This window comes from Poecilia reticulata, chromosome 1, assembly GCF_904066995.2.
Source record: "Poecilia reticulata chromosome 1, P_reticulata-male-v2, whole genome shotgun sequence".
NCBI lineage: Eukaryota > Metazoa > Chordata > Actinopteri > Cyprinodontiformes > Poeciliidae > Poecilia > Poecilia reticulata.
Window position 1 is genome coordinate 8,755,194 of NC_088830.1, and position 23,502 is coordinate 8,778,695.

Genomic DNA, 23,502 nt, shown 5'->3' on the forward strand with positions numbered 1-23,502 from the left:
TGTAGTCACTGGTTTTATAAAGACTACAGACAAGGGGATGTATGAATACCACAAATGTTGGGAGATACATATGCCTCTCACACTATGGATGTGATTAGAAGTGCTTTGATTCCATCTAGTGGTCAGAGTTTGCACTATATGTGGATTATGAAAATGGAAGTGGGATTGCGTGATAAACTCAACAAATAATCTTGACTGTGATAAATTGTGCAATAATATATATATATAGGTCTACTAAACTCTCTTATAATTTATGCAATGCAATAGACTAGATGTGGCCGAAATCCTAAAGGTTTGTTCTAATTTGGGTTTGATGCTTTTTAGAGACATTAGGCTACAAAAGAAAGCAAATGGGTAATACTAGTATTAATAAAAAAATATGCAAAATATAGGTAAAATTGTAGAAATGCTGAGTTCTGTGCATGTATTTCAGTGATGCAATTTTGAATCAAAGGATTACATTAAACTACAAGAAACATTAGGGACAACACAATAGACTGTATTAAAAGGGTTCAAGTTGCATCAAGAACAACCAGGTTATTCTATCATTGGGGATGTTTTTTTAACTTTCCCATTGGCATAGGAATTTTCCAAGATGACGAGGCCAAATTTTATCACAGGGTGGAAATTAATTATGTGATACTGCAATTGGAGGGTAATTTTATTCTTATAGTTTCAGTTGTCTTTCAGTTTGTCAAACAAACAAAACAATTTTTGTTTGTTTTTTTATAATTTTGGATATTTAAAACATCTTCCAGTTTGAGTGTTATTTGTTAATTTAGAAGTTTACATTTATTGATCTCCGAGAGGATATACTTGCATACTTATGCCACTGTTATTACTTAAAAACTGTCTCAAATTGAGAACACTGCGGTTTATTGCAACATTTTTTGGGAAAATTATCATGCAGGAAACAATGCAATTGTGGCAGGTGGTGAGGTTTTTTTTTTGGGTCAGACAGAGTGTACATATTAACTCACCGTTTCCAGTACAAATACATATAAAGACTTTATAACTGGAAATAACTACAGATAACCACCAAACTGTAAAGTGGAACAGATGAAAAAAGGGAATGAGAGACGAACAAACAAAAGATGAGATGGACAGAAGAAAGAACCTGTCTAAGCTGCTTAAAAAGATTCATTACAGACATGATGTGGTACAGAAAGAAGAAAGGATGACATCCTGCTCTGAATTTCTTTGTTTTTATACAAACAAAATAAAATTGCTATGATTGGAGCAACACATATACGCAGGAATAATTTAACTTTGAAAACTCTTAAGAGTGTTTCAGAACTCTGATCATGAAAAAAACAACTTGTTTTTAGTGAGGTGAATAATTCATAGATAACAAAAAAAAAAATCTAATCGACTTTTCAGCTGACAAAACCAAGTCTGTGGTGTAAAATTTTTATCTACATTTAGTGAAACATTGTCAGATCTACGGTGGAATCAACTCGACATGAAAAACCTCTGCAGTGGATAGTAATAAACCTATTTCAAGTTACAAGGACTAAAACATGATTAGTAGACAAAACATCCATTTTAAGCATTCTTACTTTAACTTCTTTATTATCGTGAATGATGAGATGATCTATGACAGACTGTGATAAAGTCCAAATTATCCAAAGGTTCTTGTATGTAGCATCATAAAAAGATGATTTTTAAAGTATACTTCAAAGAACCTTGTGAAGCTGTCATGTGTTTATTATTTAATAATTATTACTTTTTTTCTCCATTTTAAAGGGCCAGCTACCCAGATGCGTGCAAACGATTAAACAAACTGCTTGTATTCAACCAAAGTTCCTTCAAATCAAGTTCACTCTTCCTCGCTTTAATCAGAATTTCATTTCTAACTACTACATAAATCCTGTTCTAGAGTCCTGAGAAGAAAGGCTGCTGCCAAAAAAAACTCACAGGGATTATATTTGACTTTGTCTCTTGTCAATAAAGATTACCGCGTCTTTTCCCCTCACCTGTCCGACATCAGAGGAAGAAAAACCGTAGAAGGGATCTGAAAGCTTTCCCGAATGGCCAGCAAGGTGACGGATATGCTCTTATCTCTCAAATTGAGGTGACGTCCCCCTCAGTGGAAACATTTGTGAAAACTTAAATGACGTGGTGGTATTACCAGAGTTTCTTTATAATAAGCTCTTTTTATGATTGGGTTCATTTACCGAGATAAAAATAGACATTTTCTGAGTGCAAATCGTTCTTTCCTGCCATTTATAATAGTATAAATGGCAGATGTCACGTTTTCTGTACAACTGGAATCCTCCAGTCAGCTCAACTTGAATGTAAAATATTTTTCAGCTTCATTGCTGAACCAATCAGCGATGCATGTTGATTTATAGAGTCAATATTCTGTTAGCATCAGCAAGAATGCTTTAACATAGAGCATGAAAGCTGCAGTAGTGAAAATTACCAAGTTTTCTTTAACAATAAAACAAAAAACTTAAAACACACATGGTAATAGGAATATCTGGTTACAGCAGTGGCTCTTTGAACAACAAATGCTGATTTTATTATTTGATTTAAAAAAGAAAAAACATTTTACCTTGCCATTAGGTTGGAAACTATGTGCTTTTTTTCCCCACAATTTTCTACAAATATCAACATCTAAGAAAATGTATCCCCTTTTTTCAAAAGTTTGATGTTTTTCTTGTTATAAAGTCTATAAATAAAAAAAACTAAAACAATGGTCTCTAAAAACTAACAAATGTCGTATAGCAAAAACTTCACAGATATTTTTTTCCCAAAAGCTCATGTAACATTAGTGGCTCTAAATAATTTTTCATAATTTTTGTGATATTTTTCTTAGGCTTGTAAAAGTTTCAGACTCCTGGAGAAAAAAAAGAAAAAGAAGCAATGGTTTTGGAAAGTGTGTTAATTAAAATCCCAAATTTTTTTCTATGTGCCAACAGCTTTGCACTGACCATACTCTTTGGTGAAGAAGTAGCAACTGAGGTGAGATTATTTAGAATGAACTCAGTTAAATAATTCAGAGAAAGCACAAAAAGAAAAGGAGATTTTTAGAAAGTGTCCAAAGAGAGCTGGGATTTCTCCACACATGTGTCACTGTCCACATGTTGGATACGTACCGGTTTGGGCTCCAGGGGATTGTGGGGACAAGGCCAACGTCAGGAAAAAGGATGGTGTTGTCTTTGATGCGATCCAGGGCGTAGTGCATCTCACACAGTGGCTGTCTGTTGAGCTGAAACTGGAGCTCCACCTGACACACACACACGCACACACACACACACGTGTGAGGGTTTATTGTGAGGATGTAACTGGACGCCACAAATAAGTTCAAACAACTAAAACCTCTGACAATTCAGTGCGCCGCAAAAAGTATTTTGTGTGTCATTTATGTTGGAGAAGCTCTACTAGAAAAGCTTTTTCCTTTCCATGTTTATTTTGACATGGAAAACACTTAAGTTGATATTTTAATAAAATTATAGTACAAAAAAGAGAGAAAAAATGAAAAGTGTTTCACCAAAACTGGCAAAATATTCCAAGCATCAGCCTGTAATAATTTTCTGTTCTTTTTAAACTCTTACCTGTATTTCTCTGTCAGGCTGCAGCATCAGCTCCTCACAGCAGCTCTTGCAAATCCTCAGGAAGATGTAATCCTTGGTCTTCTCCTCTATCACAGCCTCATAAACCCGCTCTTTGACCCCAGAAGGAGCGTGGCCGCCGAACCCTAACGGCAGCAGCAGAACTGAATTCACCTTGGTCATCACTAGTCTCCCAGCCAGAGTGTCCTGACAAAAGGAAAAAAGATAAAAATGTGTAGTTTGGGTTCATTGGCGAGCAGATGCTTTTAGGTGATATATATTTTTAAGAACGTTACACTTGCTATTTTTAAGGTGAAACAAACACATTTAATCTCTACAACAAGCTGTGTTTACCTCGGAAAGTGTTTCAGTGAGTTTGAAGCGTGCAAAGAGCTGTCCGTTCTGAGCGTACTTGGCTCCAACAGAAATCCCAGTTAGCATGAAGCTGGTGACCAGCTGGAGGTTGGCCTTGATGTTGAACCTGGTGAACAACAATGTTTTATGAGGTTAACCTTTATTCCTATTTCCATGAAAACCCATCTACAAAACGAACACAGAGGAGAGTAAACAGCAGTCAAATTGTTTTCTATATGGTGTCTGGTCTCGAATCATGGCAGAAAAATTCCCCCATAAAACCATATATATGCATTATTTTCATGTAAAGTTTGAAAAAGCGACCGACCGAATGCAACATCCAGATCTAAAGGAAGTCTCATTTTGTGAAAATCCTTCAAAAGCAATGAAAATACAGACAATATAAATACAGAACAGAAACACTGGATATTAAACAAACCCCCTTTTCAGATGCTCATATTTCAGCTCTTATTGTCCTGAAGGACTGGACCGGTTACTACGAGCCAAAAGCTAAAAACATTAAAAATTAATAAACCAATACAGAGTTAAAATGAACTAGCTTCTGTTAAATCAAACTGCTTTGTAAGAAGCTGCTGAGACATTAACGCTGCAAATTTACGAGGGTGAAGCCTGACACCTGCTGGTGGTTTAGCATCTCATCACTCAGAGGCTGAAACGCTGCTGCACAGAAACAAACCCAGAGTTCTATAAACAGAACTCACTTGCTGACTTCCTTGTACTGAGCGATCTCCTCTATGTAGAGCAGGTCGTGCAGCCGGGCCTGGTAGTTGTCTTTGGTCAGCGTCTTGTCCAGGACGGACTGGGTGAAGAGCTGGTCGGCCGACAGAGGGATCTGGTAGCGGGCCAGCAGGCTCCTCTCCAGGTCGGCCACCGTCTCGTTGGGCGTGAATTCCACGATGGTTTTACAGGACGAGTCCCAGCGCTTGGCGGTTATCAGCAGCTGCTGCCTGGCTGCCAGTAGGTGCTCCAAGTCTGGAGAAAGACAAACGACAGACGTGGCGAAACGAGGCGAATCAAGACCGGCTCTTTTTGGGCTACCTGAGGGTAAACGTGCCATTGCGATCGTACCTTCGATCGAGGCGGCGTCCACCATGATCCTCTGCATCAGCACCGGCTCGGAGCCAAAGTCGAACACGATGGTCTGTCTGAAAGTGCCAAAGATCTCGGTGCTGAAGCCCACCGCCACTTTGTAGATGCAGTGGTCGAGGCCATTGTCGGCCGCTGCAGACAAAAACACACAAGTTTTTCTAAGTGGGTTTCAACTCAGTCTGTTAAAGAAAGAACCGGTCAGAGAACACAGGCTGTGGAACTAGAAGTTTACATACAGCTGTTTTTCCTCATTGCCTGAAATTAAATCACACCAAACGTCTCTTGTTTTATGTCAATTAGAATTACCAAAAGTATTCCCGGTTTTTCAATGTCAAAAAAATAGAAGTATATGTCAGGGGTTTATTTATCAAAGTCTTCAAAATGAGAAGTTTACACACATTTCCTCTGCATTTCGTAGAACTGCGTATGAATGCTACTACTTGGGTCAAACATGTTAGGTCACTTAGCCTATCAGAGGTTTCCAAAGTTATGACATCATCATTATCAATGCCATCACTCGTTGTTTAAAGAGACAGTAATCGTTCTGTATGTAAACTCCTGATTGTGAAGACATCAACAAATAAAGCTCTAATTTCTCTCCTTGTTATGATGTTTGGCAAATAGAAATAGGTCAGTTCGGAAATTCAAACTGATCTAAAACAAGAGAAGTCTGATCTGACTGAAAAGAGAAAAAAAATGTATGTAATAATTTGGTTTCAACTGCAGCTACAAAAGTAGATGTCAAACTAAATATCAACAGTTCACCACATTTGTATACAAAGAAGAAGAAAAAAGCTGCCCGTCATTTAAATGTTCAGTAAAAATACAAAGACGGATTTGACATATTACATAAAATCCAAAATCCTTTATGCACAAACAGATATAAGTCTTTAAGAGTTTTTCTGTTCTGCAGCTATAAACCAAGATTTGCATCAGAATTTCCTTTAAAAAACCCCAAACATTTAGGACGTCGACACTGGTTATTTGCGCCGTGCCAGCCGTCGGACACCGTCACTTCAAATATCAGTGTATTTCCACGAAACTGTCAATGAATCAGAATGTCTGTAATAACCGGTTAATATAGCAACACGGCACAGAAGGCGGCGATGTGATTTCATCTGTCAGAAAGAGGAGAGGGTCAGTTCTCATTTCCTGAGAAGTGAAGAAGAAAAAGCAAAGTTTCTGCTTCTTCAAGTGAGGAGTAAGAGGAGGGTAACGGCAAAAACAAAAGATCATCAATGGACAACATTTTATGCTCACACTTGCATACCGTGTTAGTATATCAGCTAATATTTTTTAAATGCATGTCAGAGAACTCAGCGAGATGCAGAAGTAAAAAACGAGCCTCTGTTGCTCTTCAGGCTCTCAATTATGAACCATCAAAAATGACAAATAGTGCTTCCTAGACCAGTTCTTAATATAAAATGTAATTAAAACGACTAATGTTAGGAAATCCTATTTCCTGAATTTAATGTCTTGACAGAATTTCCAGTGATGAACAACAAAAAGTCTGCAAGAAAATGTATAGATATTTTTACTTTTTTGTCATCATTAAGTCACAAACTACATGGTTTTTCATAATTTGCCATACATTTGGGGATTAAGAAAATATTTCTGCCTTGGAAAAAGTTTGTTTTTCTAAAACCTAGTTTACATTTGATTCTTTAATTTAACCGTTACGCAAATGCACTTTTTTAGGTCGGTCTTTATAAAAATCAATTAGCTTGCTATTTTCAATGGGCGGTCTAAGTTTTGTGGCTCTAAACTATTGATATTTAGCAGAACTGGAACAAAGAAACGGCCTTTTGGGGTTGAAAAATTCGCTGAACCCTGCTCCAACAATATGAAGGATAAAGGTGGCTATTTGTTTGAAAAGAAAAAAGTATAAATAGTTTATGTTATGCAACACGGCTTTCTTTTAGGTGCAACATGGGCAGGTTCTCAGGAAACGTTTGTTGTTTACATTTCATCATCAGATTAAAACAATCCTCGTTATGATGAAAGAACAGACGAACCTGCCGTGTCGTCTCCGGGCGTCCACTCTTGGCATCCTTTGGGAACCGACTGCAGGCGATCCTCGGCTGAAACGCCGGTGATGAAGAAGTGCGGTCGATGGGCGTCGTAGAGCAAGGCAATGCGGAACAGCTTTCTGGCCGGCTAGTCCAGAAACAACAATGGAGCATGATAAAAAAATTTTTTTAAAAGATGAAAATTGACTTTTCGTACAATTTTTAAAAAGCCATCTAAATAAAACCCGTGACTGTGTCATCCTACCTTGCACAACAAGGAAAAGATCCAGGAGTGGGAGGATTTTTTCGAGGTGACTGTAACAGAAAGGCCGGAGCTGGTCTCGACCGTCACGCCTTCCAGACTGTCACTTAGCTGGAAAAACACAAAGAAACAGGCGTTTGGGTTAAAAGAATATATTGGTTTTAATTAAAGATAACTCAAAATTTCAAGAAAATTGAAGAAGGCATGTCAACAATCAAGAAGAGTGTCGTCAGCGTAGTGTAGACAGTGAAAAATGGATACTGAAAAGGGTTTTTAAAGTACAATTAAATAAATAAAATGCTATTAAAGTTGTACTAAAGTTCCTCTCAGTTAATGCTTGACAAGAAAAGTTGAGACCATTTATTGGAATCAGTTAACAAATTAAGTAAAAACAAACTTAGAGGTTATTTTTTCCCTTCCAATACAGGACTTAAATCTTGGGAAAAGTTTGAGGTCTTATGAAAACATGATGAGAAAAACCAGCTGGGTCCACTTTCTGTTTGACCGTCAGACTGCTGACCAGGCTTTTTCCAAATACTGAAAGCACCACACCATTTTTAGCATTAGAAAGTCAAACTGAGAGCTGTGCTCTTCGGTGTGGACGCTGTTACTGAGGAGAGTGTGCAATGTCAGCAACTTTCAGTATCAGTAAATAAAAAAATTTAAAAAAACTGAATAAGAAATAAAGAGTAAGCACAGCTTTCATTCGATAACAGAGTTGATGAAATTTAGCAAAGTTTCTCTGTTTTATCAACCTCTGCTCACAATAACACACTGGATTTGGAAATGTTGATAGTCTCTTAGAAAACTCAGAAGAATCTACAGTTCACATACGACAATAATATCCACCCTAAATATTGCACGCATTTCTCTCATGATGAGAGAAAAATCGTTTCCGGTTGCTACGCTGATATTTTCACAAGCAGAAAAACAAATCCAAAGTTCCAACGAAGAAGCAACTTCACTCCAGACACACCGGAGGCGTTCAGCCGCGTTAACTTTCGTCTCGCTCACCACTTTCTCCGGGGAAAGAGAGTTCATCCACTTTTCGATTAGAGTTTCCATGTAGTTCTCAGTGAAGTGTTTGCTTTCCTGCTGCTGTTTGAGGCGAATGAGTCGGGAGGCGTAACGTTTCTGCCACTCCATCAGCTCCTCTTGCGAGTGGGCCGACGTGCACTGCGCCCCGTACCGACACAGGCCTTGCTCCAAGTACCTGCGGCGACAGTAAGCAGCTCCATCAGACGTTTCTGGAGAAATCTGGCTGATCGTTTCAGATCGCTTATTTGCAAAGTTGGGATATTTAGAACTTTCACATTTCAACATGCATCAAGCTAAAGGATGCATCAGATGAAATTCTGAATGTAGATAAATACATCCTTTATATGAATGAGCTGACAGAAAAAGCTGCATGAGTTTCTTTTTCAAGCTGCTGGTAAAAAGTTTGACAGATTGTCTGGCTGACACATTTTCCTCTGAACAACAACAAAAAAACTTTGAGGAAATATTTCAACTAAAATCTGTATAAAAAACCCAGTTGATTATTTAGTTGATAGGTCAGCATGTGTTATATTTCAAGCATTCAGTTTTTAATCAGTATTATTTTTATGTTTTATTTATTTAAAAAAAAGAAACAGTTGAAAACATTAATTTTGTTTTTTTTTTCTATTTGTTTTAAAATCCATGACAAAAATAAATCAAGTTTAAAAAGTATTCAATTTGTTTTATTTTACTTTTTTTTTGTTTTAATCCATTTTACTTTATTGTTTAATGCTACAAAAAACAATTAAATAAAAAATATATTTTTTTACATTTTTCTGCCAGTTTAAAGCACATTGTACCTGATAGACATTGCCATTATCTTAATAAATAACATTTAAACCAGTCAAAAACTCAAATACAACTATGTTATGTGGAAATGGCACTATCAATACTATTTTATTGTAGTAATTTTTTTTAATGTCATAAAATCACATTTTTTTGCTAATTTCCTATTCAGAGCGACATCATATTTTATATTTCTAACATAATAAAAGTCCCGAATGGCCAATAAATACATAATAAAGATCTAGGCTTTTTATTCCTACAAAGATATATGGATATGTTTTTGTCGTTCTATAGCCTGTATGTTAATTGTTTATTTACATTTTAAGATGGCATACATTAAATGCTAAATATAAAAAGAAAACAATAACCCCCTAAAAAAAATAATTAAAAAAACATTTGATTTTTGGTGGAAAATAAATTAGATTATTTGGAGGCAAGGAAACATTTTTCATTCATTGCTCACAACTAAAACATACATTTATTTGAAATAATAAAAGAAGAAATCTGTTGATTACCTTTTGCAGAGTGTGTACTCCTCGCTGCTAGTGACACCTCTGGGAGGAGGCCGGAACTGCCAGCCATCTTGGACTTCTGTTGATATAAAAGCTGCATAAACACTAGAGCTCTGAGAGCACAGTGACCAGACAATTCACTGGACAATAATCTGGCAGGAAACAACTCAAACTGACTGACTGACTGACTGACTGACTGACTGACTGACTGACTGACTGACTGACTGACTGACTGACTGACTGCGGGAAAAACACGAAACAGAAAGGAAATGTACAGAAGCTGTTGATGCAACAAAGCAAAATGTTGAAATAAACTCCTGATGCAGATGCGCTCACCTTCGTCCTGGTCATCTGTGTATTCAGGGGCCATCTCTCTTTTTATTGCCTAAATGAAACGGAGCAAAAACGTTTATTTTTAACTATTACACTAAACGTCCACGACTAGAAAAGTAAATGCAGTTACCTCAATTTCGGAGAAGAGCATTTTTAATCTGGTCAGGTCTTTTGTAACGATGCCGTTCTGGAGCAAGGAGGAAAATATTATATTCATTAAAATATAACTGCAAATAGTATTTATATTAATCACAGTTATACTGTTGACTCCTTGCATGTAGGTTTGTTTAACATAGTAAATACCAAACATTAAATCACCGACGATGGCATATTACACAGTTTCTATCCATTTTACATTTCAAAATTTCACTATATTTCAGACCAAATGTCTGGATTTAAACGTATATAAATTCAAAAGTACAGTAAAAATGTACTGATCTGTATTTCTGATGAGTTCAGGCCTTAAGAGTATAAAATAAATATACAATAAGAATGTATTAAATGAATTTAAACCTACTTTGGGTTTATAAATACATCAAACAATAGCAAGTACTTTGATGTTATATTTCTTCTTTTTTTTTTTTACTTTTAATAAAATTTAAAGGACACAATATATTCATTCTATTGATTCAATTGGGAATTATTTGTTATTCTATAATTTTTTTCTGCAGGAACAAAACATCTCATTTCAATATAGACTGTTGAATGGTGAAACATATATTTTTCCTCTATATAAATAGTTTGGCTGATGGACCAACACTTTAAAGTTTTGGTTTTTTTAAGATGTAATATTGCTGCTTTGACAGTTAAACTTCTGGTTCAAAATAATAAACTCATTAAGATGGATATTAATATGAAATAAGGCTCAAGAATCCCTTCCAAACTGATAAACACGTCAGCAGGTATAGAGCATGAACAACAACAACCTTTACAACTAGATCAAATCAAATCTTACCACTGGCTCTCCATACAGGGCTTTAGATAGGATGCTGACCACCTCTTGCAGGCTGCCATCCAAAAGCATGGAGCGCAAACTAGCCTGTAGAGAGCCGTCACCCCGAGCAACCTCGTCTGCCAGAACTGCAACAGAGTGAAAGGAAACAGGTTAAAGCTCAGCTAGCCAGGCTGCGTTGTATAGAGAGTGAAGATGGAGCATTTGGAGTGGTTTTAAATGTTATTTAACCTGCGAGCCTCCAACTTCATCGGTCAGTCCAGGAAGGTGAAATGTTGCGATTGCAACCATTAATGTAAATTCACTCATTATTCACATATTTTGCAATAAAACTTGCTTTGAATTTTCACTTGCAACTTTTACGCAAGTGTGACCGATCACCTTCACGTATTCTACATTTCGCTTGCAATATAGGTCTGATCAATCACTGCCACTCGGCTGAATTTTCACCAAACTCCTTCTGATTTAACTTCCTGTCTTTTTTTTTTTTTTTTTTTGGTGAAAACCATTTAAAATGTTTTGTAGGATTTGCTTATTCTGGTTCTAACAGGAATGGTACCTTTCTTTATCCCACCCCACAACCAATTAAATTGATGCAATTATATATATAAAAAACAATTTCCAGCAGAAAATTTTATTTATCTTATTTTTTAATTCTTGGACGACCCATCCTTTGATGCTGCCCTGAGTAACTGCCACTGTAAAAAGTTCATATTAACTTGGATGACCAATATGGAGTCCTTGTTTTGCACTTTGACCCCTTCTCAGGATATAATTATTATTTAATGTTGCCAATTCAAGGAGACATTTAAAAGTGTTATTTGCACTTTAAATATTATCATGTTCAAATCCTGTCATTCTTGGGGGGCAACGTTATGTTTAGAAAGACAATGTTATGGCAAAAAATACAAATTTGAATGTCTGACTGCAAATTTTTGAAAAAGGTGCCAAAAAATAAAAAAATAAAAATCTGAAATTTTAGTTTGCAACAACTGAAAAAAAAACATTGCAACATCCTGGAGGAACAGATTCATGTCCTAATTATTGTCAGAAAACAATAAATGTTCATTACAGTTTTGCGTTATGTTCTGTCAATGCACTTGTCATTGATTGTGTCCATCAGAATGTGTACTTGGTCATCAAGACTCTTTTCTATTTACCCCTGGTGCACTTTAAACTAGCATATAACGGCTAACAATAATATACATTTATATAATTTGAGCCAATTTCCAAACAGTGGTTTTCAAATATCTCCTCCACCACTGTAAACAAAAGAAAAAAACAGTCTATATCAGAGTTTCAGAGTGTTTGCAAAGCAGCTGCTGGGAAATCACAGATCAAACGGAGACAAAAATAAAACTCGAGCAACGTTTTCTAGAAAAACAAAAAAATCTCTTGTTTGTTTGCGGCATTAAAACAAATATCTGAATCCGCAGCTTCAAACTGAACCAAAGAGTAAATTCACAGCTAGACGTGCAACCCACCATGTTTGCAGTCTTCATCTGCTCCGTCGTAGTTTTTCTGTTGGTGGAAAGAGAAAAATAAGTCCAGACGTTAGAGTTGGAAATGAGTCTTTTAACGACCACAGAGTCGTTTACACTATAATTAAAGATACGGGAAAGTTTCCACAACTTCAGGGCTGAAGCAAACGACTAGACTCTCTTAATGTATTGATCCAAGTTATTCCTACATTTTCTTAAAAAAATAAAAAAAACAATCAACCAACAATCTGTTGCTCACCAGCTGAAGGAAGGCAGCAATTCGGTAGAGCAGGGCGCGGCTGCGGAGGGGTCCGGCTGCGACCGCCGAGGGAGGGCTGGGCAGTACGGGGGCGCCGGGTGACGAGGCTTGGGGCGCGAGGACCACCAGGGCGTCTGTGCTGTGGGTGACCGCCGCCTCGTACTCCCGCCTGGCTAACGATTTGCTGGCTTCTTCACATGACTTCTCCGCTCTCCTGTCTGCCATGACTCAGGGACAGAACATCTGCAGGTGGACAAAGACAAACACAGTCAGTATTTCCAGAGTTTATCGGTGCTACGAACTGAGATGAAACAGCAGAAAGGGGAGCACCGATGAACCGGTGGGCAAATTATCCGGCCCAGAGTTCCTCAATTTTAGGAGATCAGATATCAGTATTGCATCTGCATACGTGCGGTTAACAAGTCAACTTAGCCAGTTTTTAGAAAAAAAACAAACAAAAACAACAATTGGTATCAGCCAAGATGGGAATCTGAGATTTTTAAAGAAAACTGCCATCAGTGCACTACTTCTAGAAAAGCATTTTCCATTCTATTTTCTTTTAAGTTTTCACTTTGACCTTGAAAATACTTTCATTTAATCTGTATTATTCATACTCCACATCAATACCAATGGTCATTTTATGCATCCTAAAACGGTGTTGTTTCTTTTCCTGATGTTGGCTGAAAGAGAAAGAGAACGCTGTTCACAAAAAGTGGGGGCTGGGAAAAACTGAAAATCATTGCAACTTTTTAGTCACAAAAAAAATAAATGGCATCACTCAACATCGGTAATCGGCAAGTCAGACTTTTTAAAGATCGGTGCACTACTAATCAGCAGATGAAGAGAAATGCAAGGAGGAGTAATCTATATAAGATTATATAAGATACAGATGCGTTTCAATAACTTGGAAAAATAAAATCACCGAAAATGTTAATTTCAATATTTCAATATGAAAGCCGACACATTTTACAGTGTGTGTTTATTTATGTTCACTGCGATGACGACTTGCAACTAATTGAATCCCACGTTCTCGAAATCTTGTTGCCATGTTACAGGCGATGTAGCCATGAACAAGAGCTGATTTGACATCTGTACAGTGGGCAGTCACTGACACTAAGTGTAAGCATTAAGAAAAAAGGTCAGTGCCAGTGAAGTTTGTAACAGAGTGCAGTACCCAACCATAATAAGGGAAAGTTCAGTGGAAGGAAAAGGTGTGGTAAAAAATGGATGCACCACGGTGATAACCGCGGCCTTTGTTTGAGCGGATTGTAATTCAAAGCCTTTTGAATTGCCGCCACACAAAGACCGAGACAGGACAAGCAAAAAATATTAATATGGAAATCAAGATCGCACAGCCTGAAGGGGGAGCTAGAGACGCGTCCCTGGAGGTTCACTGAGGTTCATCCTGAAGTTTACAGAGGCAGCCCAAAAGCAGAGCTGCTGTAAGAGACGAGCCGAGCCATATGGAGATACTTTGTTCGTTTTGCAGCAGGACCAGGCTCCCGCCCACACTGCTAAAAGAACCCACACCTGGTTCACTGTCAAAAATAAGAGCAAGATGCAGCTGAGCAGAGTAACCTCCTCCTTCTCAGCGAGCACAGCGGCAGCTAACATTTTGTCATCTTGCTTTCAGCAGCTTCCAGTTCAAACACAGACTCCAGCTCCTTGGTGCTGTGAGGTTTCAGATTTCATTGCTGGCTTCATTGCCTGGAAGTGGTTAGGATTTTAACTGGTGACACAGCAAACTTGGGAGAGTAAAAGGTGTCAAAAAGTAACGAACGCACAGTGAAACACGCTGGCTTCAAACTCAGCACATTACTAAAAACTAGGGCTGTGACTAACGATGGATTTAGTCATCGATTATTCTGCTGATTAATCGGATAAAGAGATTGGCACATTCTGCAGATTTATCATTTAATCACATAAGCATTTCTATATACAATATTAGAAATACATAGGAAAAACACAAACAAAATAATTCAATTCATTTTTTGAATATAAAAATAAACATTTTATTGCCTAAAGTGCAATACCAGTTCATTCCTTTAGTGCACAATTGATCATTTGTAGCAAAGGATGATACAAATACAAAGTAGGGCTTATCTGTTAATCGTTATTTGGATTAGCCAATTAATTAGATATCAAAAGGTGCTTTATAGGAGGTTTTCTTTTAACCAAATAATAACCAATTTGAATTATCAAATAAATTCTGAAATAGATGACGCTGTATGTAATGAATCCAAAAGGCACATGAATTTAACTTTTAAAGTGATCTACAGAAATACATTTGAACCTTTCTGTAACATCCCAATTTACTGAGTTGACTAATCGTGATTAATCTATTAGTGAAAAAAATTTATTAATTACGACTAATTGTTTCAGCCCTGCTAAATAAAAAAATAATAAAAATGATGAAAACTTGTGAAAAAAAGACACCACGCATGTGGCTCTTGAGAAGCTGCTTCACATCAGGATGTAAATAAACAAAGTTTGAAATTTCATTTAAACTTTTTTTTTTAAGTATTAGTTAATGTTTGCCAATAGTAATAGCAGAAAAACTGTTAATAAAAAAAAACTTTAAACAGCATTTTAAACTTTACTTTGTTTTTAACTTTACTTTGTTTTGCACGGTTGGAGATTGAAAAAAAAAAAAATTGCCAAATGATAACAGTGAGATGCCACTTCTCCTGGAATCGGTGCATCTCTTCCAACCTGTGTTTTGTCTCATCAATATCCAAAAGCACAGGCTTACAGCCCAAACACAAACCAGAAAAAAGGAGTACAATTGTATTTATTTTTTTGGCTTTGTTGTTGGAGCAAGTAGCTGGTTGCATCAGGGGCTGAGATGATGAGTTGATGGTGACTCATTAGACCAAACTAGAATGTAGCAACCGCTCTGCTGCATGAAAACAGAACGTTCAGCGAGATACGAAGTCAAAGTCAGAGAGGAATTTGGTGGACGAGGTAAACAAACGGTATGGTTCAGCTAATGTTGTGTCCTGCAGTAAAATCTCAAAAGACTTTATAGTAAAGCTTGCTCATCCCGGCGCCCACAGGAACGCACGTGCTCCTGTTCCACGGATTGCAACAGATTTCCACAAGAGCGGAACCAAAACAATCATCTCTGGGATGAAGACACCGCCTCTCTGGAGACGCGAAGTTCGCTCGGAGAAGACGAATGGCGGCGTCCGTCATGGAGTTTTGAAAAAATGGGAACGTGGCGACAGTCGGTGATTAGCCGGCCTTTTTAGACCTGAACTTCCACAATTAGAGAACAAACAAGCTGCGACAAATGACCGAGTCTGACTAAACCAGTTGTAAGTCACAACTTTTTGATAGTTCCACAGATTATTTTAAGAAGAAAACTGTCGATTCTATTAGCAACTTTGAAATCTCTCGCCGGTTGAATCCTTGCAAGAAGCGGTCGGTCAGACAAACAGGAAAAACTGAGAACTATAACAAACAGGATTATAGTTTGTTATAGTTCTCAGCTTGTGTCTAGCAAAGCAGATACACGCTAGAGGTTAACGTTGTGCTTTTTGATCCGGTTCACTTAAAGCCACAGCCAGACATTCAAACGGTTTGGGATTTTGGTTAAAAAAAAATAAAAATCTGTAGTTGATGCAAAAATACATTTCACACCATAAATGGCAGATTATAAGCCCCTCTTATGTCTAGTTATTTTATCATTTGTCAGGTTTTGAGCTGATGTGGAGCACAAAAGCATCCTGAAAGTAAGAATGTCAAAAACAACAATGGAGGAACAACTGGGAGATTCACTGTATCAGAAAAAAAAAAAAACTGTTAATGGCCAAAAAAAAAAAAAAAAGAAAATAAAGTGCGAATGGGAACGGGTTACATAAAGCTGCTACGCATCAGAATATGGAGGGTACACTGTGACCTCCTGGGGAACACCTTATCCTTGGCTGGCGGCCTGATATCTGTCAGCCCCAATGCAAACTTACTGCTTTAAACAACTGGCCCTGCGGCTCACGGGGCGAACAAACTGAACAGCTTTTATCCTAAAAGTGCGTATCAAAGTGCTTTTGATACGCAAGTGCTTTTGTGGTATTTGAAATGTGGTATTTGAAATGCCACATTTCAAATACCACAAAGTCAGAACAGTTCACTGATCTATAAAATACGACTTCTTAAAAAACGAGGGATGGGAAACTTTGGCCATTTGTCAAATATTTTTTGGCTCTAAAGCTGCAATAGAGAGTCTTTGAAATTGAATGATTAAAGTGTGTATTTGCCAACAAGCCATCCGTGGTAAAAAAATATATATAATAATTTGTATTACTACAAAACAAAACCACAAATTTGATATTTCAGGCTTTGAATGAGTAACAAAATAAAAATATTGCTTGTTTTCCGTGCAATAATATAGACAAACTAGCCGAAACGTTGATTGTGTCTGAATGGGCAACTTTTTTCACTTCCAATACAATACTGACACCTGAGGTTTAGTACCGGCAGATACCGATCCGATACAGAGCTGAATTGATTTAAAATGTTTCTTTTATCAGAAATGTCAAATTAATTACTAATTCATTACAACTGCACCAGTACATAACACTTACATACACCAATAGTTTTCACAAACGTGGTCCAGCATGTAAAAACAACAAACTTTAATTTGTTCACTCAGTGTAATTAGTAGAACAGCCAATCTGAAAAATATAATAAAGAAAACAAAACTGACAGAAACAACAGGTTGACTACCTTGATCAAACATGTACAAAATAAACTGCAACAAACCTTCTTTCAGATGAACGTTGTTGCTGACCATCTTCACACAACTGTTGAAAGTGTATGTCATATTGGTAAATATTTTTTGAGTCATAAAATAGGACGACAAAAAAACAAGGTTTGTTCCCCACTTGTCAAGATGGAGTAGTTTCTTCACCTGCAATTCTTTCCATTAGCACAGCACATCACTCTTTAAAGGGGCAGTTTTATGTATTTTCCAGGCACATAGTGCCATTTCATAGCCCAGTCAAGTAAGTTGTTACAATCAGTCGTTATAAAAATGCCATATGTCAAATATGACTTAAAAAGCTCCTTTAAAAGTTCCTGCTATTTCTGAAACTGCGCCTTCAGGAAGTCATCACAACATGGCTAATCTATCAACACTTTAACAACAAATTTACCAGCGTTTCAGGGAGAAGTAGCTCCTATAAAGAGCTCAGCAAACGCACAGCTCCATCAGGTGTTTGCTCATTGCTGCTGGCTAGTCTGAAGGAGCTAAGTGGGGCTTCCAGTACAGCTTGGAAACTACAACCCTGAGGAGTCACGCCTCGAAGGCGGAGCTAGGTTCACCCTGGCGTTTTGCACAGCTAAATGGTTGCCATGGGAGATTAAAAGATTTCTCAAACATGTATGGAAAAAAAAGCACTCCAGGTATGTTTTTGATAAGGGAATAACATTATAACATGATGTCAAGTTAAAAAAAGTCAAATTTACTTCATACTGCTTCCAAATGGCTTTACCAGTCACACCCACAGCTTGAAGTTATTTCTTAAGTGTCCAACTTAATGTGAGACCAGGCTGTTGAAGTGTAACACTAATATCCTAACTACAACACTAACTACAACTTTGTAGTTGTTACTGCTAGTAACAACTACAAAGGCTTTTATTTATATGCTATATTGACTTTGTTACTAGCTCACAAAAAAAAAAAAAAAAACTTCCCCTTTCACTTCATCTCAGGCCAGCAATTTGCTGTTTTTCCAGATGTGAAGGAACAAACTCCTAGCAAAGATCCACAAGTTCTTGAAGATGCAATTTTAATTACAGACACATTTTGGACTTTAAAATGCCCATCAAGTTCACAAGAACGCTTGGTTGTGTTCCACAAAATAGCTGTGAAACAGAGAAGCCAAAAAATTGATATGCAAAAGAGACTGCAGCGGACACTTTCAGAAACCGTTTCCTCCTGTTTGATGCTGCGGGAACAGTGGACTCGCTGCAACTATTACGGCAACTAACAAGCAAAGCTAAGGCAAAGGAGGACTCATGACTCCAAAGTGATATTAATCCATGCCTCGCCTTTAATGCCGACTCACATCGTGTTCAAAGGAATACCAACACTTCAGCGGGTTCGCAGTAACACAGACCGACGTAGTCATCCCTCATTTTGCTTCAACTGACAGCAACACGACTGGAATACAAACGGAAAAGCAGGGTTTTTCCCCCCCTTAAAAAAATAGGCATTAAAAATATGAAACAGGGAAATCTCTTGAGAGACAACAGGAAGGAAACACATCTGTCAATCACAGCAGAGTCAGCCTATGAATGAAAGGGATTTACCAGATAGAGTTGTTAAATCAAAGTGGTTCATGGTCTACTTAACTTGTGGTTCTGTTTATTTTCATAACTAGTGGAGGAATCAATCATCAGTGACTTCATTTACCGACTTATTTAAATAAAAAAGGCAATTGTGCGTTTTGTACATTAATGTAATGCGACCCCTGGTTAGTGTTACGGGTCATTCTTTAAAACGCACAAGGCCCGCAGCCAGAACTCCATCCTATTCACATCACACTCAGTGTGTGTGTATCATTGTTCAGAAGACGTGATTGAGTAAATGGAAGGAGATATTTTTGTATGCACTTAGTTTACCCAAGTGGTTACTGCATCATAATGTGTCAATGGGAGTAGGCCATTTCACTGCTTCACCGTTTCATTCTTGTGTAGTTGTGATTTTTTTTCCATGCTCAAGGTTTCTGGAGTCTGAACTGCAGATGTTGTGCATCTGTTCGAACCGCCCCCGGCGATGTTTCATTCCATTTTAAAAACCTATGCTTAAACATAATGGTCCATAATTTACAGTTTGCTGTGGTGAAATACGATTATGTGATTACAATAAATAATACCTGCTTGGCAGTGGCTGCTCAGAACTACTTTGTTTTGATCAGGGGTCGGAATCGCTCGTGTTTCATCAGAGTCAACTTTTCCGAGTTCGGGATGCACCAATAGGAAAATGTGGGCCGATACCGATATTTACCTACCTGCAAAAATGACCACACCTACATTTCATCACTTTCAAATGACCAAACTAACTCCACATGGCCAACCCTTTCCCCACCACATCAGGAAACGGTGGCTTCCTGATGTGGGAGCCACTGTTTCCACATCAGTGGATTTAGCAGTACAAACATACAAGCACAGTTAAAAGTACGAAAAAATTTTAGTGCTATTCCTTCAAACAAGATGCTAAGGATACTTTAGAATGACAAATCCAATCATTTATCCTGGCTTTGAGAAAATTGGTAAATATCTAAATGTACAGCTGTGTAACTCACACCATGTGGAATAAGCGATCCTGCTATAATTTTTAAAAGGGAACCAGGCATTAGTTGAAATCTGTGTCACATTATTTTTTATTCCTTGCTGATTACAATTAGTTTTGCAAGCAGCAAACAGCTTGTTAACGGCATGAAAGTCAAACAGATGTGCAATTGTACCAAACACAAATAAAAAGTGTAGATTAGACAATATGTCAGCTGCTTTAAAATGTATAATGTAAAAAAAAAAATTATAATAAAATAGAAAGAGAAAAAAACGGCATAAACTGACTTTTTTTATGAAGCTCCATGTGACATAGTGGGTCTTAACTATGGTCTCAGAAAAATTTAGTCCAGGAAAAATCCAGAGGCGTATACAAAATACCTTAATAGTGTTTGTGACTAAATTGTATTTTCTTGGTAAAGTTGATGTGCCAATAGTGGTTTTAACCAATTCTGAATTGTTTGTAGTTTTCCTGTTGTGACTGATATTACTTTGACAGGACTGAAGGCGAAGCCTCACAAGACAATAGTCACTATAAAACAGGGTTCTAGACATTTAAGCCAATGACTGCATGGGGTTAAGAGTTTGGAGTTTCCAATGCTAGCAAATATTGCAATTAGCATCGCAAAAAAAGTAAACGTCAATCTGTGTGTATTCTCAAGGGAATACAGACCTAATCATTCTGATATTGTCAAAAGTCTACTAACCTGGCATTAAAGGTCAAAAACTGCTGAAATCGGCTCCAAGTACAATTTGCAGAAATGTTCCCAAAAGGAGCTACCAATTGATGTCTTCTGGCACACAGCTGTATTTTGTACTCATAACAGACAAAACAACCCAATCGGCAAAATTACAACATCAGCAGCACCTGCAGTAGTCTGGCTATCTGCTGTAGGAGTCTGAATGAACGGCCCACATTGCCTCGGCAGGAAAACCAGCTTTGTTTTAGACGGCTTTTCTGTGCTTCCTCTGACTTTTAAAACACCTCAATGATACTGAAAGTAACCAACTTCAAATCTTCTTCAGTGCTGCTGTCTGTGTGACGCATTAGCTGCTACAAACTATGCAGGTATTGATCAGAAAAAGACCCAGTTTATGAATATATGAATCCGGCCAGCTGGTCACCAATCAAGGCCAGTAAAATTTAACATTGACCAAATCTGGTCACCAAGTGGGGGCTTTTGTTCTCCATGAATAGACTAATAAGTACAAGGATATTAAATGATTTAAGGTGTAAAGTAGGCAAGTAGATTAGGATGAAATTGTTTTTACACATATAAACGCAAAATGAGTAAAAGTGAGGGTTTCCCCCAGAAAATAAGCTAAGCCTGGTGGTAGTGGCGCTAAGGAGTCCACCAGTTGTTTCACTGTGTTTTTGTGCTAAACATTTTTTTAAAAGTTGATGGAAAATTTTGGAAATAAAACATCAACAACAAAGAAAATACAGCAGTGGACTAAAGCATTAGTCTTTCTGTAGGTTGTGTATGTCTAGCAGACAATGTCCTCTTCAAAATAATTGTCTGATAAAGATTGGTGATGCTTTATTGTTCGAAACTAACAGATGAATGTCATACCAAATTTTATTGTTAAACTGAGTGTGATCATCTCTGCAATATTGGTTAAAAAAAATATTGTACACACGGTAACATTTCAGAAAACTTTTCATTCACACAAACCCGTACAAATATGTATCGTCTTAAACATTCCAAATCCCTAGGGGGCAGTGTAGTGCAACGCTAAACCCTATATCAGCCAATCAGATTGCTTCAAAACAACCACAATTTCCTGTTAGGGATTAAAAATGGTTCATTTGTGTGGACAGATGGGTTGAACTACTCTTAAGTAAAGTTAACAAAACACAAGACAATGTCGGATGGAAATTGTGTCAAAGCAAGTATGTGGATAGATTTGTCACAGACTGTAATGTGCTAGAAACTCAAATCTCTTATTTTCCCATATACACACAGGCAAACAAAAGGTTTTTGAAATCTAAACATTAGTCTGAGTTTTTCGAAATAATAGCTTCTGGTTAAAAGCAAGTTTTTGTGTGGAAAAAAGGCCATAACACATAAAAATGCATTAGTTTTCCCAGATTTCCAGCTTCGTGTGGGCGAGGCCTTAGCTTCAGAAAGATTCCATACCTTCACAGTCTTTAATTGTAGAAGCAGTCACTGCTTTCTATAATGTCCAGCACCTATTGATACATTGTACATGTCAAGGTCATGATGCTGGTGAGTGTATTTTTATGTGCTGGAAGCATAAAACTAATTTAAATACATGACTCACACAGAGAGTCACAAAGAATCATTATGGCAACATCCTGCTGACATTTTAACAGTGATATGTGTAAGGTACTGTCAATTATGGCAAAGAATGTTGATGAGATAGAAAATTGTTACAATTTATTACGTTAATATTCGCTCACACTTGAGAGAACTATATAAAAAAAATGTTGGGGGGACCTTGCTACCTAAATGTAGCAAAATTTCCCTCACTTCTTAACCACAACAAGTAGTTTGGCGGCTCTCATTAGGTGGGTATCGTACTCATTTAATGTAATAAGGTCAAACTAATATGTCTGCATACAGCTCAGTTAGCTTACGAGCTGATTTATAAAAACTGTGCTTAAGCCCAAACATAGTTATTTAGGCTGACAACCGTTAGCAACTATGTGTGAGGTAGAAAAAAAAAAATACATAAAAATAAAATATGCAAATTCATCAGAACTGAACCCGTGCACATTTCGGAAACATGCATTTACTAAAAAAGGACAACAATGATGAGTTATTTCGTTTTCTAGAGGAGAGTTGTTGCTGTTGTTTGTCTGGAAAACTTATCTTGACTGCTGCAAATCTGAACGATGACGGCAGCGTCAAAAAAAAAAAAAAAAAGAAAGATCGCTTAAAATGTGCTCAACAAATCCGCTCTTTGCTTGCATCGCGTGTAACAGTTTTGCTCCTAAACTGAAGACGTGCAGCTAACATTTAGCACGGCGGCCAAAAAACACGGCCTTTTCTTGGCAGCAAACTGATGAGCTCCCAGCAAGAATAGCTGGGCTGGCTTGTTAATGGTAGCAGGCTAGCTGGCTTGGCTAGGTTCGCCGAAACAAAACGGACTCGGGCCTGAATTTTTTTTGCCACCGTGTTTAGGCACATATAATTCATATGACATCTTGTTCCTACCGGTGCATGGAGTCAAAACATTCGTCACCGTGCTACTGATTTGTGGGGGGGATTCGTGTCGGTGGCTTTGCGACGAAAAAGACAAGTAAAGGAGCTAAAAATGGGAAGTCAACACTTACCTAGCTTTACTTTCTACGCCATCTTGGATCCACTTGTCAGACCATCGCAAAGCATAGTGGGATGTACTGATCTGAAGGTTGAGGAGGACTTGCCGTGAAAGTGCGAATGTTTTGGCCTCTTTTACGAGTCAAAGTTTTGCTTTGGAAAAAAAGACAACACTCGGTGGAAGAAATGAGCGTTAGCGCCAGCCTCCCCAAAAATGAATTAATTTCCCCCAAAATGAATTAATTTAAAGCTGCTTCAGTGTCCTCTGT

At 37.5% G+C, this 23,502-nt stretch overlaps 1 protein-coding gene across 1 annotated transcript in view; it reads right to left on the reverse strand.

Annotated features, from left to right (window-relative positions):
- The window catches only part of helz (helicase with zinc finger), a 62,046-nt gene extending 38,697 nt beyond the window's left edge, over nt 1–23,349 (reverse strand). The window contains exons 1-15 of the mRNA XM_081604851.1: nt 23,248–23,349; nt 12,654–12,896; nt 12,398–12,434; nt 10,917–11,041; nt 10,092–10,148; nt 9,965–10,013; nt 9,632–9,707; nt 8,307–8,505; nt 7,296–7,403; nt 7,037–7,178; nt 5,001–5,153; nt 4,634–4,904; nt 3,912–4,038; nt 3,561–3,764; nt 3,102–3,232 (exon numbers count right to left, since the gene is read on the reverse strand). Of these exons, the coding sequence (XP_081460977.1) occupies nt 3,102–3,232; nt 3,561–3,764; nt 3,912–4,038; nt 4,634–4,904; nt 5,001–5,153; nt 7,037–7,178; nt 7,296–7,403; nt 8,307–8,505; nt 9,632–9,707; nt 9,965–10,013; nt 10,092–10,148; nt 10,917–11,041; nt 12,398–12,434; nt 12,654–12,878 (1,904 nt within the window). The 5' untranslated portion in view covers nt 12,879–12,896; nt 23,248–23,349. The remainder of the gene's footprint in view (nt 1–3,101; nt 3,233–3,560; nt 3,765–3,911; nt 4,039–4,633; nt 4,905–5,000; nt 5,154–7,036; nt 7,179–7,295; nt 7,404–8,306; nt 8,506–9,631; nt 9,708–9,964; nt 10,014–10,091; nt 10,149–10,916; nt 11,042–12,397; nt 12,435–12,653; nt 12,897–23,247) is intronic.
- Nucleotides 23,350–23,502: the final 153 nt, after the last annotated feature.